Below are 11,159 nucleotides of genomic sequence, written 5' to 3'. Positions count from 1 at the left end.
GAGCCCGAGCCGAAAAGTTTCTCTGACACTGTCTTGGAAAAATGTTTAATTACATACACTGTTTACGAAGAAAAATATTATCCTTAAAAAGCACAGTTTCATTGTGACAAAAGTAATATTAGTCTTTAACAAACAGTGAACTCTAAAGAATGGTTTTCTGAAAGTTTTCTATGTTTCTTGGTGTTTATTCTAAACTTCGTTCTCAAAGTTTAAAGTTTTCATTCTCATTTCAATAAAATAAAGCGAAAAACAAGGAAGTGTCTGTTTTAAACGCACTCACAGTAATATTTAAAAGTGCTGCGCATTACATGCTGTTACACGCTGAATATGATAGCACACTCAGCTGATCTGAAATACGTCACAAAGAGCCACGTGTGCTTCACTGTCACCTGTTGTTGGATAAAAACATTTAAAATTGTTGGATTTTTTTTTTTTAAATTAAGTTCGGCACCTGCTCTGCAGCACGGTCTTATTTTCCTCACGATGATGATGAAGCGACCAGCTGGTTTTCTGACGTCACGTGCTGTATTTGTTGGATGGATTTTGCGCAGCACAGAGCTGAAGCCAAACACCACAGCGCCTCCGTGTGGTCACTGCTGGCATTACCTGCAGTGACCACACGGCGTCCTTTAATGAGCTGAAGGTCTCAGGGCAGGACGTCTCAGGTGATCCTGAGCTTCACACTCACACACAGAGCGTCCGGCACCGGTTCACTGGTTTTAAAAAACTGAGCTCTGAATGCTGTGATAAATAAAACATGTATTATTGAATTATTACACAGAGCTGTGAATAGCTCTCAGTCTGTCCAGGGCTGGAAGTCACATCAGTTTCATCACAGAGTTTGATGAGTTTTTTCACCTGAAACTCAAAATAAAATCATATAAAATATGATTGAACTTAATAATGGAATAAAATTGGGGCGATCGTGGCTCAAGAGTTGGCAGTTCGTCTTGTAATCAGAAGGTTGCCGGTTCGAGCCCCGGCTCCGACAGTCTCGGTCGTTGTGTCCTTGGGCAAAACACTTCACCTGTTGCCGACTGGTTGTGGTCAGAGGGCCCGGTGGCGCCAGTGTCCGACAGCCTCACCTCTGTCAGTGCGCCCCAGGGCAGCTGTGGCTACAATGTAGCTTGCCATCACCAGTGTGTGTGTGAATGGGTGGATGACTGATTGTAGTGTAAAGCGCTTTGGGGTCCATAGAGACTAAGTAAAGCGCTATACAAATACAGGCCATTTACCATAAAAAGAGAGACGGGTGTGGCCTCGGCCTTCCCCCACCTGTGTCTGATGTTTGACTCAAAATAGAAACACTTGTTGGGCCTCCTGAGAACCGAGCTTTCACCAAGCGCTTTCCATGTAAGGGGAACTTTGCAGGACCAAAGGCTCCCACCTCGACCCCCACAGGGCTGGTCAGTTCAGATTATCACTGTGTGGCATCTGCATCCTGGACAGCTGCTGTATATAAAGCTTCTGATCCCAAATCATCAGACTCACTGAGAGCAGCATCAGAGGAGACGAGCAGAGATGGTAGGTGTTCTCTCACAGCTAAGCTTTTTATACAAATCACAATTTGAAATGTTATCAATGAAGCTAAACGCTCAGAGACATAACAGAGCGAACCTGATTACTCTGTGTAATACAGTTAATACACTGTATTCTAGATGGTAAACAGTAGTATAATAAAGTTACACTTCTCTACACCATCTACAATACAGCACAGAATTATACTACTGTGTATCTACTATAATATAGTTATATATATTTAAATATGATCTAGTAATACAGTTATTAACTTCTGTACACCGTCTAGAATACAGTACAGAATCCTGCTGGTGGCCATCGCTCTGAGGTGTTTCACCCTGCAAATATACTCTTATTTTTATTTCAGCAGTCGCTGAAACAGGTCGGTGCCTGCAGCGAGCATCAAAATGTTCGACCCCGATGACAAAGGCTTCAGCCACAAAGACCAGTGAGTTCTCACTCCAACGTCTCCTTATTCAGGCCGTGATAGAAAGTGAAAACACTGAGCGAATGAAAGTGTAAAAATGAAACGGGCTCGCTTTGGAAATGTTTAGTGACAGGCGTGACATCGATACCTGTGTGTCTGTAGATAAAGCAGATGTTTCAGTCATCAAACATCAACGCCACCGGAAACCTGGACTACAAATCCTTGTATTACATCGTCACTCACGGCGAGGAGCAGGACAAATGAAAAAGGAAATGTGATGTTTGTCTTTATCTTGCATCAAATAAAAGTTCAAACATCAAACTCTGAATCTGGTGTCCTTTAATAAGCAGGTCTCAGAGCAGGGCCTCTCAGGCGTCCTGAGCTTCACACTCACACTGAGAGCGTCGGGCACTGGTTCATTAGTTTTATTAGAGTCCAATTTAAAATCAGCAGAGAACAGAAAGATTTCATGAAATAAATATTTCATTAGCAGAGTTCACACTAAGTTTATAGATATATAACTGTTACACATTTATATTTTCAGTGTAAAATATCTGTTATAAAGATGTATATATCTGGTTAAAGTTTCAAAACCTTTTTCTAGTTTTACTGAAGTTTTTATGAACAGACTGGATAAAGATGATGGAGGACGCTACTGCAGTTCCCAGTCTGACCTGATGGTGACAGCACTGTCTCCGCTGCTTAAACTCTGACACATTTGCTGTCATGATAACATGAAGCTGCAGCATCAGGAGGACGTGCTCCAGCCTGCTGACGACGATGATGGCGAAGAGGCGGCGTCAGCATTGTGCTTTTTGATTAATTAGATCATTGAGACGTCCTCACTGATGACACCCTGAAACACAGTCGTATCAAAAATACTTTTGGTTTCTGAAAATTGTTATTAAAAAACATTTAATTATCTTATTCCATATTGTTCCATATCCATCATCCTCATTGACCTTAAAGTTCACATTATTAGGGGCGTGGCCTCTGTGACTGACGAGTGGGTGGAGACACAGATGGAGATGTTTGGTCATGAGTGAGAATCAATAAACACATTATCAGAAAGTGGCAGTATTGTCTAAAAATCAGACACTGAGGCGTCCACGGTGTGAGGAAACAGCAGCCTACGCTGGTGTCCAGGGACGATCTGCTCTCCGTGTGATGTCATCAGCTGCACGCTGGAGCTTGGGCGTCCGGGAGGACGAAGAAGGCAAGCGAGTAGGCAGGAAGCTGCAGGTGGTGAGCCGGCAGGAAAAGTTTTCCTCTGAGTTCAGGCAGAGTTTTATCGTCCACCATCATCAACACCTCGCCGTTCAGCTTCACTGACCTGCAGAAACAGGAAATGAGCTCATCAAACTAACCGCCACACAACGAGTCAAACACAAAGATTACTGAGATATTAATCTTTGCCCATTTCTCCATAACTCATCCTGTTTATGATCCTCAGGTGTTAGGGTTGTGTGCCCCCTTGTGGTCTGACTGCAGCAGTGCGGGGTGTCATCGGCCTAGTTACCATTCTTCGGGTTTATGCCGGTATCATTTTCCACCACAGCTTATGAATCAGATCATAACACCATAAGAGGAGGATTTAGGATGGGGCTAGTTTGAGATTGGTCGGTTAAATCAGGTAAAGCTTTTGATTTTTATGTAGTTGTTCTCAGAATGCCTCCAGCAGCTGAGGTGCTGTGGAGCGGTGGACTGGAGTCAGACTGTCGACTCATGCTGACCGGTTTTGACTCACGGCGGTGACCTTTGAACTCTTTTGAAGCACGCCGCTGAGCCCGAATTATGAGGCCATTGTTCGTCCTCCGTCAGCACAGCTGAGATAAAAGCCTGAGAGAGAGTTACACATCAACAGCATCTGTCCTCGACCTGCTGCTGTCTGCATCAGCTGATTCGCTCTCAGGTGGCATTAAATCACCATGACAACAGCTTTCTGTCCGGCACGCTGAACCAGAGCAAAGCCACAGATCAAAAGCATCAAAAGGTCGACCTCAGCAGCTCTCATAGGACTCGATAAACACCTGAATCTGAGTGTCACAAGACCGAAGCCAGCGTCTGATTCACTGTCGCCCCTCTTTTTGCTTTCTTGAGTAAAATAAAATTTTAAAGGATTTAAAAAGTAGCTTTCAGGAAGTGTTGAGGCTCACTTCTGTAGAGAAATGTGAGCTGGTCTTCAGGTTTCTACACCTACCAGCCATCGCAGCTGAAACACAGACGGCGTCCCTGCAGATGGTAAAGACTGCAGGTTTCACTGGATGCTGAGGCAAGATGATCCGCTGATGCTTCCTCAGCATCAAAACATTTGCTGGATTCTTCTTCATTTTTAAGCTTAGACCGTTTCACTGTCACTGAGTTCAGGAGATCCAGATGTTTCAGAGACTCAGATTCATAAGAACAAAAACAGAAAATTTAAATCTAAAAAGAGAAAAGACATCAGCTCCATCCTTTTATTTTCTGACTCCAGCACAGCAGCTCTGCGTGATTCAGAGCTCAGCCCTTGTCTGAAACAAGGCTGGCTTTACGCCACTTTTCTTCTGTTTGGCTCTCCCTCTCACACGGTAGTTGACGGGGCACACACCGAGCTTATTATTTGTAACTTTATCGTGAACCTCCACCACAGGAAGAGCAGAGACAGGACAGGAAGTTACAGGAAGTGAGGAGAGGCAGAACAGGTCGACTATAATGACCTGAACATGTCTTCTTAGGCTTGCAGAGTTTGGGCCGTCTGACACACAGAGCAGTGTATCATCAGCACATAAAACATCTGCAATGGGCCAATCCTGATGTTCAGGTAGAATCAGGTGTTCATTTACAGATTTTGACCTGTTGCTTCTTCACCGTGTGCATTTCAGTAAAAATGGGGGCGGGGCTTATTATCTAAGGTTCACTCCACTTCCACAGAGCCGGGAATATTTAGTGAACAGCAACTGTCTTCTTTGGGGTCGAAGCAGATTTATAACTAGGAGGAAAATGGTTTCATTGAGTACATTCAGGCACCTGGAGTAGAGTCCCTCCTCCCCGGGCTGCTCAGACTCCAGGACAAAAGCCTCCACTGTGCTGTTGGAGAAGACGGCGGGCACCGAGATCCTCGCTGGCGTCTTCCCAAGGTTCATTGACATCAGCGTGACCGCTCCACGTCTGTAGCTGCAGACACGCAAAACAGCAGCATTATTACTCAGCTTGACTTCCACTTCAACTCAAACTACACAGAACGAAGCATGAGCTTCGTTTCTGCTCACACGAAGCAAAACATGCGCAGAAATTATGTTTTGTTATCAAGGAAATCTCCAGGAAATTACGCCTGGTGTCAGTGTACACAGCAAGAAATAAAAAGCTTTTTTCCTCCTATAAACACTTTTAGTTTGAAGACGTTTGTTCCTGAGCTGAAGTAAAAGACAAATAATTCAGGTTTGCTGGAGTTTTGAATAACGATTTAAGAATTTCAGTCTTTTCTTATTTTAAGATTTAAAATAAGATTTAAGAACTTTTTTTCTGTTTCTGTTTCCAGACGTTTTTGCTGGTTTATAGGAAAAATAAACCTTAAAGATCCAAAGCTCAGCTGATTCCTTAAAAGGACAGTTCACTTTAAAATCTGAGTTTTTCTTTCCTCTGGCTTGTAGTGAGTCCAGTTTCAGAAGTGTTGATGTTCACAGTACAAATTTATATAAATATATGAAATCAGAAATCCTTTTTCTGAGCAGCTCTATGTAGAAACTATTTTGTTGTACAGGACATTGCTTGAAGGGAGCTGTAGCAGCTGTTAACCATTTATCTGTTACTTCTAACTGCTAATACCTTACTACATCATTACCTTGAGCTAGCTATTTCTAGCTATTTCAGACCACTGCAGAGACAGCTGTATATACAGCTGATAAACAGCTGTTTATACAGCTGTATAAGCAGCTGGACGGGCCGGAGGAAAATCCCGTCCACCTGATGTCTGGATGGCAGGGTTACTGGTGGTGGGAGGTCTCGGTGTTTGTATGAGGGCAGGATGTGAAGCGTACCTCTTCCTGTTGGTGCAGTGCAGATACATCCTCACTCGTTTACTTCGGCCAAACTCAGAAAGCACTTGAATCTTTAAAACCTCCGGTCCAACCAGCCTCTTGTAGAGAACAGACAGCCAATAATCCTGAAAGAGGACACGATCTTTACTGGACAACGACAAACTGTGAAGATCTGGAAATGCATCGAGCACATAAACTAACAGTAGCTTATTTCAGCCACGTTAACGCTCAGTATGAGTGTGAAGGTCCTGATTTGATCAGATTAACATACATTTTCTGACAAATGATCAGTTAATGAACTCACTGAGTCTGTGCTAAACATGTCCGTTTATGTTTTTAATTAATTTGATGTGCCAAAGTGGACAAAATTAAGCAATAACATCCAATCTGAGTGTAGGAAGGAGGAACTCTTAAAATGATTTTGCACATGTAAAAAACATGAAAGCGTAGCTGGAATATTTGAGAGAATCAACCTGACTCTGTCTTACAGGAAGAGGATCCAGGTTGTCGTCCACCAGGTGGTAACTCCCAGAGCCGATGAGCACCTGCCTCATCACGACATCCAGGCCGAGCGCTGCTCCCAGGCCTAATTTATCCAGCCACCTGCACAGATTCCCAGCATGGAGACATCTCAGCAGCGACTCAGAGATATTTGAGTGTGTTTCAGAGATGCTGAGAGCAGAAATGTTCATCCACAGAAAAACACATTCAGCAGAATAAAAATCGTTTACTGAAAGAAAGAAATCAGTCTGAAAAACACCAACGAGGTCCAGAGGTCTAGAAGACTACGAGGAAATGGTCTCTGAGCTCATGCCAGAATGCCTTCATGATGGCTTTATGTTTCAGGTCTGACTGAAGGTCTGGCTGAATACAACACGACGTTCATGATGTTCAGAGAGAAGACTAAAGCAGGGCAGACATGAGGGACTCACATGAATCCTGCGACGAACGTGTCTGACAGTCCTGCAGCTCCTCCTCCGTACGCCGAGCTTGTCTCTCCGAGCCACACCGACTTCCCCGGAGACGCCAGCTTCACTTTCTGAGCCGGATGAGAAGAAACAAACCCGGTGAAACTCCGAACACACCCAGCACAGAGCTGCTGGCACACAGCACAGCATTACCTTCATGACTTCATTGGTCTTTAACGCCAGTGAGTCCAGGACTTCAGGATCCAGGAAGTCCTTCACAGACGTGTCTCTGCCGTTCACGTAATAACTGACAAACAGCAGAACAAGTTTATTTTATGAGTTATGAATGAAGCATTCACAGCAGTAAACCAGCATGAAGGCTTGGGAATAAAAGAACAGTGTTTCAGGCCGAGGTGTCACTGATATCCTTTAAAATTAAATCAGGTGTGCCTCAGGGCTCGAGTTTAGGACCACTGCTGGTCTCAACCAGTGCTCAGCTGTTTGTGGATGATGTGATCATTGTTAAGCCTAATTTATCACCCAAACTAACTGTCAGTGTGGATGATGAATAATAATCTTATCTTGACTTAAATCTCTTCTTGTCTGATTATGATTCAGAAATTTGGACTTTCTGAAGAAAGTATTGATGCTTTATGACCAACTTTCAACTTAATAAGTCCAAAACTATTTTCTGAATTTATGGTTTAATAAATTCAAAATTAGGAGACTTCAAACAAACATTTGGAGACAGATTTATGTTGGTTTTGTTGTCTTTATGGGAGCATACAGACACTTTATATCCACTGAATGTCGGTTGGACTAAAAATATTAGAATTTTGTTAAGTTTTAATAACTTTGACATTCTGTTTCCTTGCAACAAGATTTGTGTTACAAATGCTAAATAATTTGTTCTGAACAGTCTCTGACTGATATGTACATTTGCAGTTTCACAATAAAAGCATGGGAAAAGTATCTCACTGTCAGTAGGAGTGCATAAACTTTTAATTTCCTCCGATGGACAGAGAAGCTTTCAGGCTGTAAATGACTGTAAATGTGACAATTTTCACATTTACAGTTAAAATCCAAAGTTTTTATGCACGTCGCTTGTGACTGCATGCATTATGTTGTGAGAGTAGACTTAACTCAGAAATTACATTTCAGAGTAAATAAAGTGAGGGTGAACTCACTGGTGCCAGGTACAGGCGTCGATGGCCTCGGCTCCAGTCTGCAGGAATCTGCAACAGTCAAAAGAATTCATGGATAAATCGGCAGCGTCAGCTCAGTAATTAAGTTGTTTTCTGTCTTATTCCTGCAGACTAAAGCTCACATGTGACTCTGTAACTCAGTTAGAGCACAAAAATCAGCTGCTTCCCTTTAATAAAAAGTTTTAGGTTTGTCTGCATCGTTGGTATCTGAGAGACGTTAAAACATCAGATCAGATCAAAAAGCTGAAAACTTCAGAATATGTCAGCTCATGACAGAGGAGGAGCAGAGTGAATAAAATTCCTGAAAACAGAGAGAAATAAAGTAAAAAAGTTCATTTTTTTATTATGTGTCTTGTTTTCAAAAATTAGTAACGCAAAATTTCATGTGAGGAAAAAAATTCATTGAAAAAAAAAATGTAATTTTTTTTTTCCAAACATTTTATGTTCTTTTGTGTTGACAGCAGAAACTTTTCATGAGCTGTCTCTGTACGGTGACCTTTGACCTCTCACCCGTCCAGTAAGTCTACGTGGTGGTTTCTCGGCTGGCCAACGTCCGGCCCATACAGCCCAGCATCCTGGTACAGTTTGGACTCTGACATCATCTTCCTGAGACGAATGAAGTCCAGCCCGAGCTGATGCCCATCCACCCGGATCCCGGCCTTCTTCTCGAAGCTGTTTGGCTCTGATTAGAGATCACCTTGATTAGAGATCATGTGAAGAAGAAAGGTGACTTCCTGTCTGAGCGTCACGCCACATGAAGGCGAGGAAGTGAAACTGAAACATTGGATAAGAAACCGCAGCGTTATGCCAGATATTATCACAGAAAGCAGAAGAAAGAAGAAGAAGGAGCCTGAGAAGATTTTACACTAACAGTGTCAGCCTGTTACTGATGCTCTGATTTACGGGTTTGATCAGGTGGTAGGAAACACACATCACTCTGAGCAGCATTTCAAAATAAAAGGCAGAATAAAATCTGCAGGCCTAAATAAGCAGGTCACAGACTCAAGAAAAAACGCTGATTGAGGCTCTGTGATTATTGATTATCAGCTGATCAGAGAAGGAGTCGTACCGTTTCCGAGCTCCCAGGACATCCCATAATGTCTGGACTGGCAGTACTGCAGCAGCAGGGCAGCGTTGCTGTTGTTCCAGCTGTTGTCGGCCATCCTGAGCAGAGCATTCAGGCCGAAGATGAGCTGGAAGCCAGAGCAGTTGGCGAAGGCATGCAGCTGGTCCACGGTGAGCTCTGAGAGGGAGACGACAGTCAGAGGACGGGTGGCATCTCCATGGCAACGCCTGACAGGCATCAGGACTCACCTGTGAAGAAGAAGCTCCTGTATGTACTCAGCAGGTCCTCCTTCATCAGGACCAGCTTCTGCTTTGCCCAGTCGCACTTCAGACGCTCCTCCATCCACGGGGGTAGGAAAGTCTGATCACATGACTCACCTGGGAGTTTCAACGGTCACAGAGAGGTCAGGAAGTCAGAGACTCACATTTCAACTATTTAAAAGCTTCAACACTTAAAAACTGAATAAGAAGAAAAAGTCTTCAACCTGAACTTAGACTAAAAACAAAAGAATCACATGACACATTAAAAAAATCATTTCCTGTAAATAAAACAAAGAAATCAATCTGTTCCAGATCAGTGTGATGTCAGAGAGGTCACAAGGTGATCGTGTTTACCTGCAGCGTCCTGAGGCTCCTCCCACTGTTGCCTCCTGTGAGGCTCAAACACCATGAAGTCCTGCCGCGTCCCCCCAAATCGCAGGAAGGCCGGACTCAGAGCTGCTGCAAGCGTCCTCATCCTCTGAGAGCTGCAGAGAAACCTCAGAGTCACTCCCATGATGCACTGCTGCACTGACAGCAGCATGCACTTCACATCAAAGAATGCTCGGAAATATTCGCGGGTCAAAGCACCGAAACCTGCTGGTTTTAAACGACCCCAGCTCTGTCTCACTTTGATCTTTGATCTGAAATCTAAGTTTTGAAATTATTTTGTTGTCACAACTCCTGAAGGATTACGAAGAATAACTCTGATGTCATAGTTTTTAAGTTGGTCAACCGTTTTGACTACAAACATGTGACTTTAACTTTATTTCCTTTCCTGGTTTTGAGACTTTGGAAATGATTTTACTCGTGACCTCTGGTTTCCACATGCAGAGATCTCTGCTGATTATCTCACATTCATCATGTTACTGAAACAGAAGGGATTTTGGAGCTCGAGTTTATTCCCGGAGCACAAACGTGTCGGATTCACAGAGAAACATGAATCTAAGTTTGGCTGTCGAGATTCAAAGTTCAAATTTACAGCAGTTTTATTTCAGATGATCAGGTTACGAGGGTTATTCTCAGATCTAAGAGTGTTTGTGGTTCTCGGGTGTGCTCCTGCTGAAACAGGAACTCTGGGAATTCCCATGCGCACTCTGGAAACAGAAGTGAAACCTGGATTGACTCAGGATCACCTTACTTCTCAATCCTTTAAACCTTTTAAATCAGGTTCAGATTTTTATTTTTTGAAGTCCAAACTTGAACTGCAAGTGATGCTCACCTGGTCTGAGACTGCGGGAGGAGGAGCTAACAGGTTTCAGGTGAACTGACTCAGGATCAGATTTGAAAGTGAAACAAAAGTTTGAAAGTTTTGTTACTTAGAGTTTTTGATTTTGTGACCTCTGACCTCCCGTCTGTTTTAACCCGGTGTCTCCTGTTTAACGGGACAATCGTCGGTGGATTAGAGTCAGAGCTCACCTCAGTAGCCACACGAAGCTCTCCTGTGAAGCCAGACTCGCGTCGATGGTCACGGACAGAAAGCGCGGATCCACGCGTCGCAGAGGGGCCGACACGTCCACGCCCAAACCCAGACCGGGGTCCCGGTCCGGCTCCCCGGGGGGTCCATCAGGGAGCCGGGATCCTCCGGTTCCGCATACCAGAGTCCCGGTGCAGCAGAGCGCGCACAGCAGCAGCGCGAGCCTCATGTCTGTCACACTTCCTGTTTCACGTCCTCGTGCGCGCACACAGAACGACCGGGACCACAAGCCACGAAGTTATATGCAGGTCCAACATTTCACCAGGAATCACGAGAGACGACACT

At 43.9% G+C, this 11,159-nt stretch overlaps 1 protein-coding gene across 1 annotated transcript; it reads right to left on the bottom strand.

Moving 5' to 3' along the window:
- Positions 1 to 2,283: 2,283 nt before the first annotated feature.
- On the bottom strand, positions 2,284 to 11,043 carry hpse (heparanase). Its single transcript, XM_063480305.1, has 12 exons — positions 10,817 to 11,043; positions 9,755 to 9,885; positions 9,389 to 9,517; positions 9,144 to 9,317; positions 8,585 to 8,756; positions 8,057 to 8,104; positions 7,083 to 7,176; positions 6,894 to 7,000; positions 6,450 to 6,564; positions 5,962 to 6,086; positions 4,952 to 5,098; positions 2,284 to 3,278 (listed from the first exon to the last, which is right to left on the bottom strand). Exons 1-12 carry the CDS (start codon positions 11,041 to 11,043, stop codon positions 3,119 to 3,121), a joined length of 1,629 nt encoding a protein of 542 aa, XP_063336375.1. The 3' UTR covers positions 2,284 to 3,118.
- Between the last annotated feature and the right edge of the window lie 116 nt (positions 11,044 to 11,159).

Source organism: Pelmatolapia mariae, linkage group LG7 (assembly GCF_036321145.2).
Source record: "Pelmatolapia mariae isolate MD_Pm_ZW linkage group LG7, Pm_UMD_F_2, whole genome shotgun sequence".
In the NCBI taxonomy this organism is placed as follows: Eukaryota; Metazoa; Chordata; class Actinopteri; order Cichliformes; family Cichlidae; genus Pelmatolapia; species Pelmatolapia mariae.
Note: the sequence above shows the minus strand (reverse complement) of the source record. Positions and strands in the feature narration are given on the sequence as shown.

What these genes read in the sequence shown, in the direction of transcription:
- hpse (XM_063480305.1), bottom strand. Translation starts at nt 11,043, where the DNA reads ATGAGGCTCGCGCTGCTGCTGTGCGCGCTCTGCTGCACCGGGACTCTG. An exon ending in CACGTAGACTTACTGGACGG is followed by an intron (nt 8,105 to 8,584) that starts GTGAGAGGTCAA and finishes TGACTGTTGCAG; the next exon opens with ATTCCTGCAGACTGGAGCCG. An exon ending in AGACCAATGAAGTCATGAAG is followed by an intron (nt 7,001 to 7,082) that starts GTAATGCTGTGC and finishes CATCCGGCTCAG; the next exon opens with AAAGTGAAGCTGGCGTCTCC.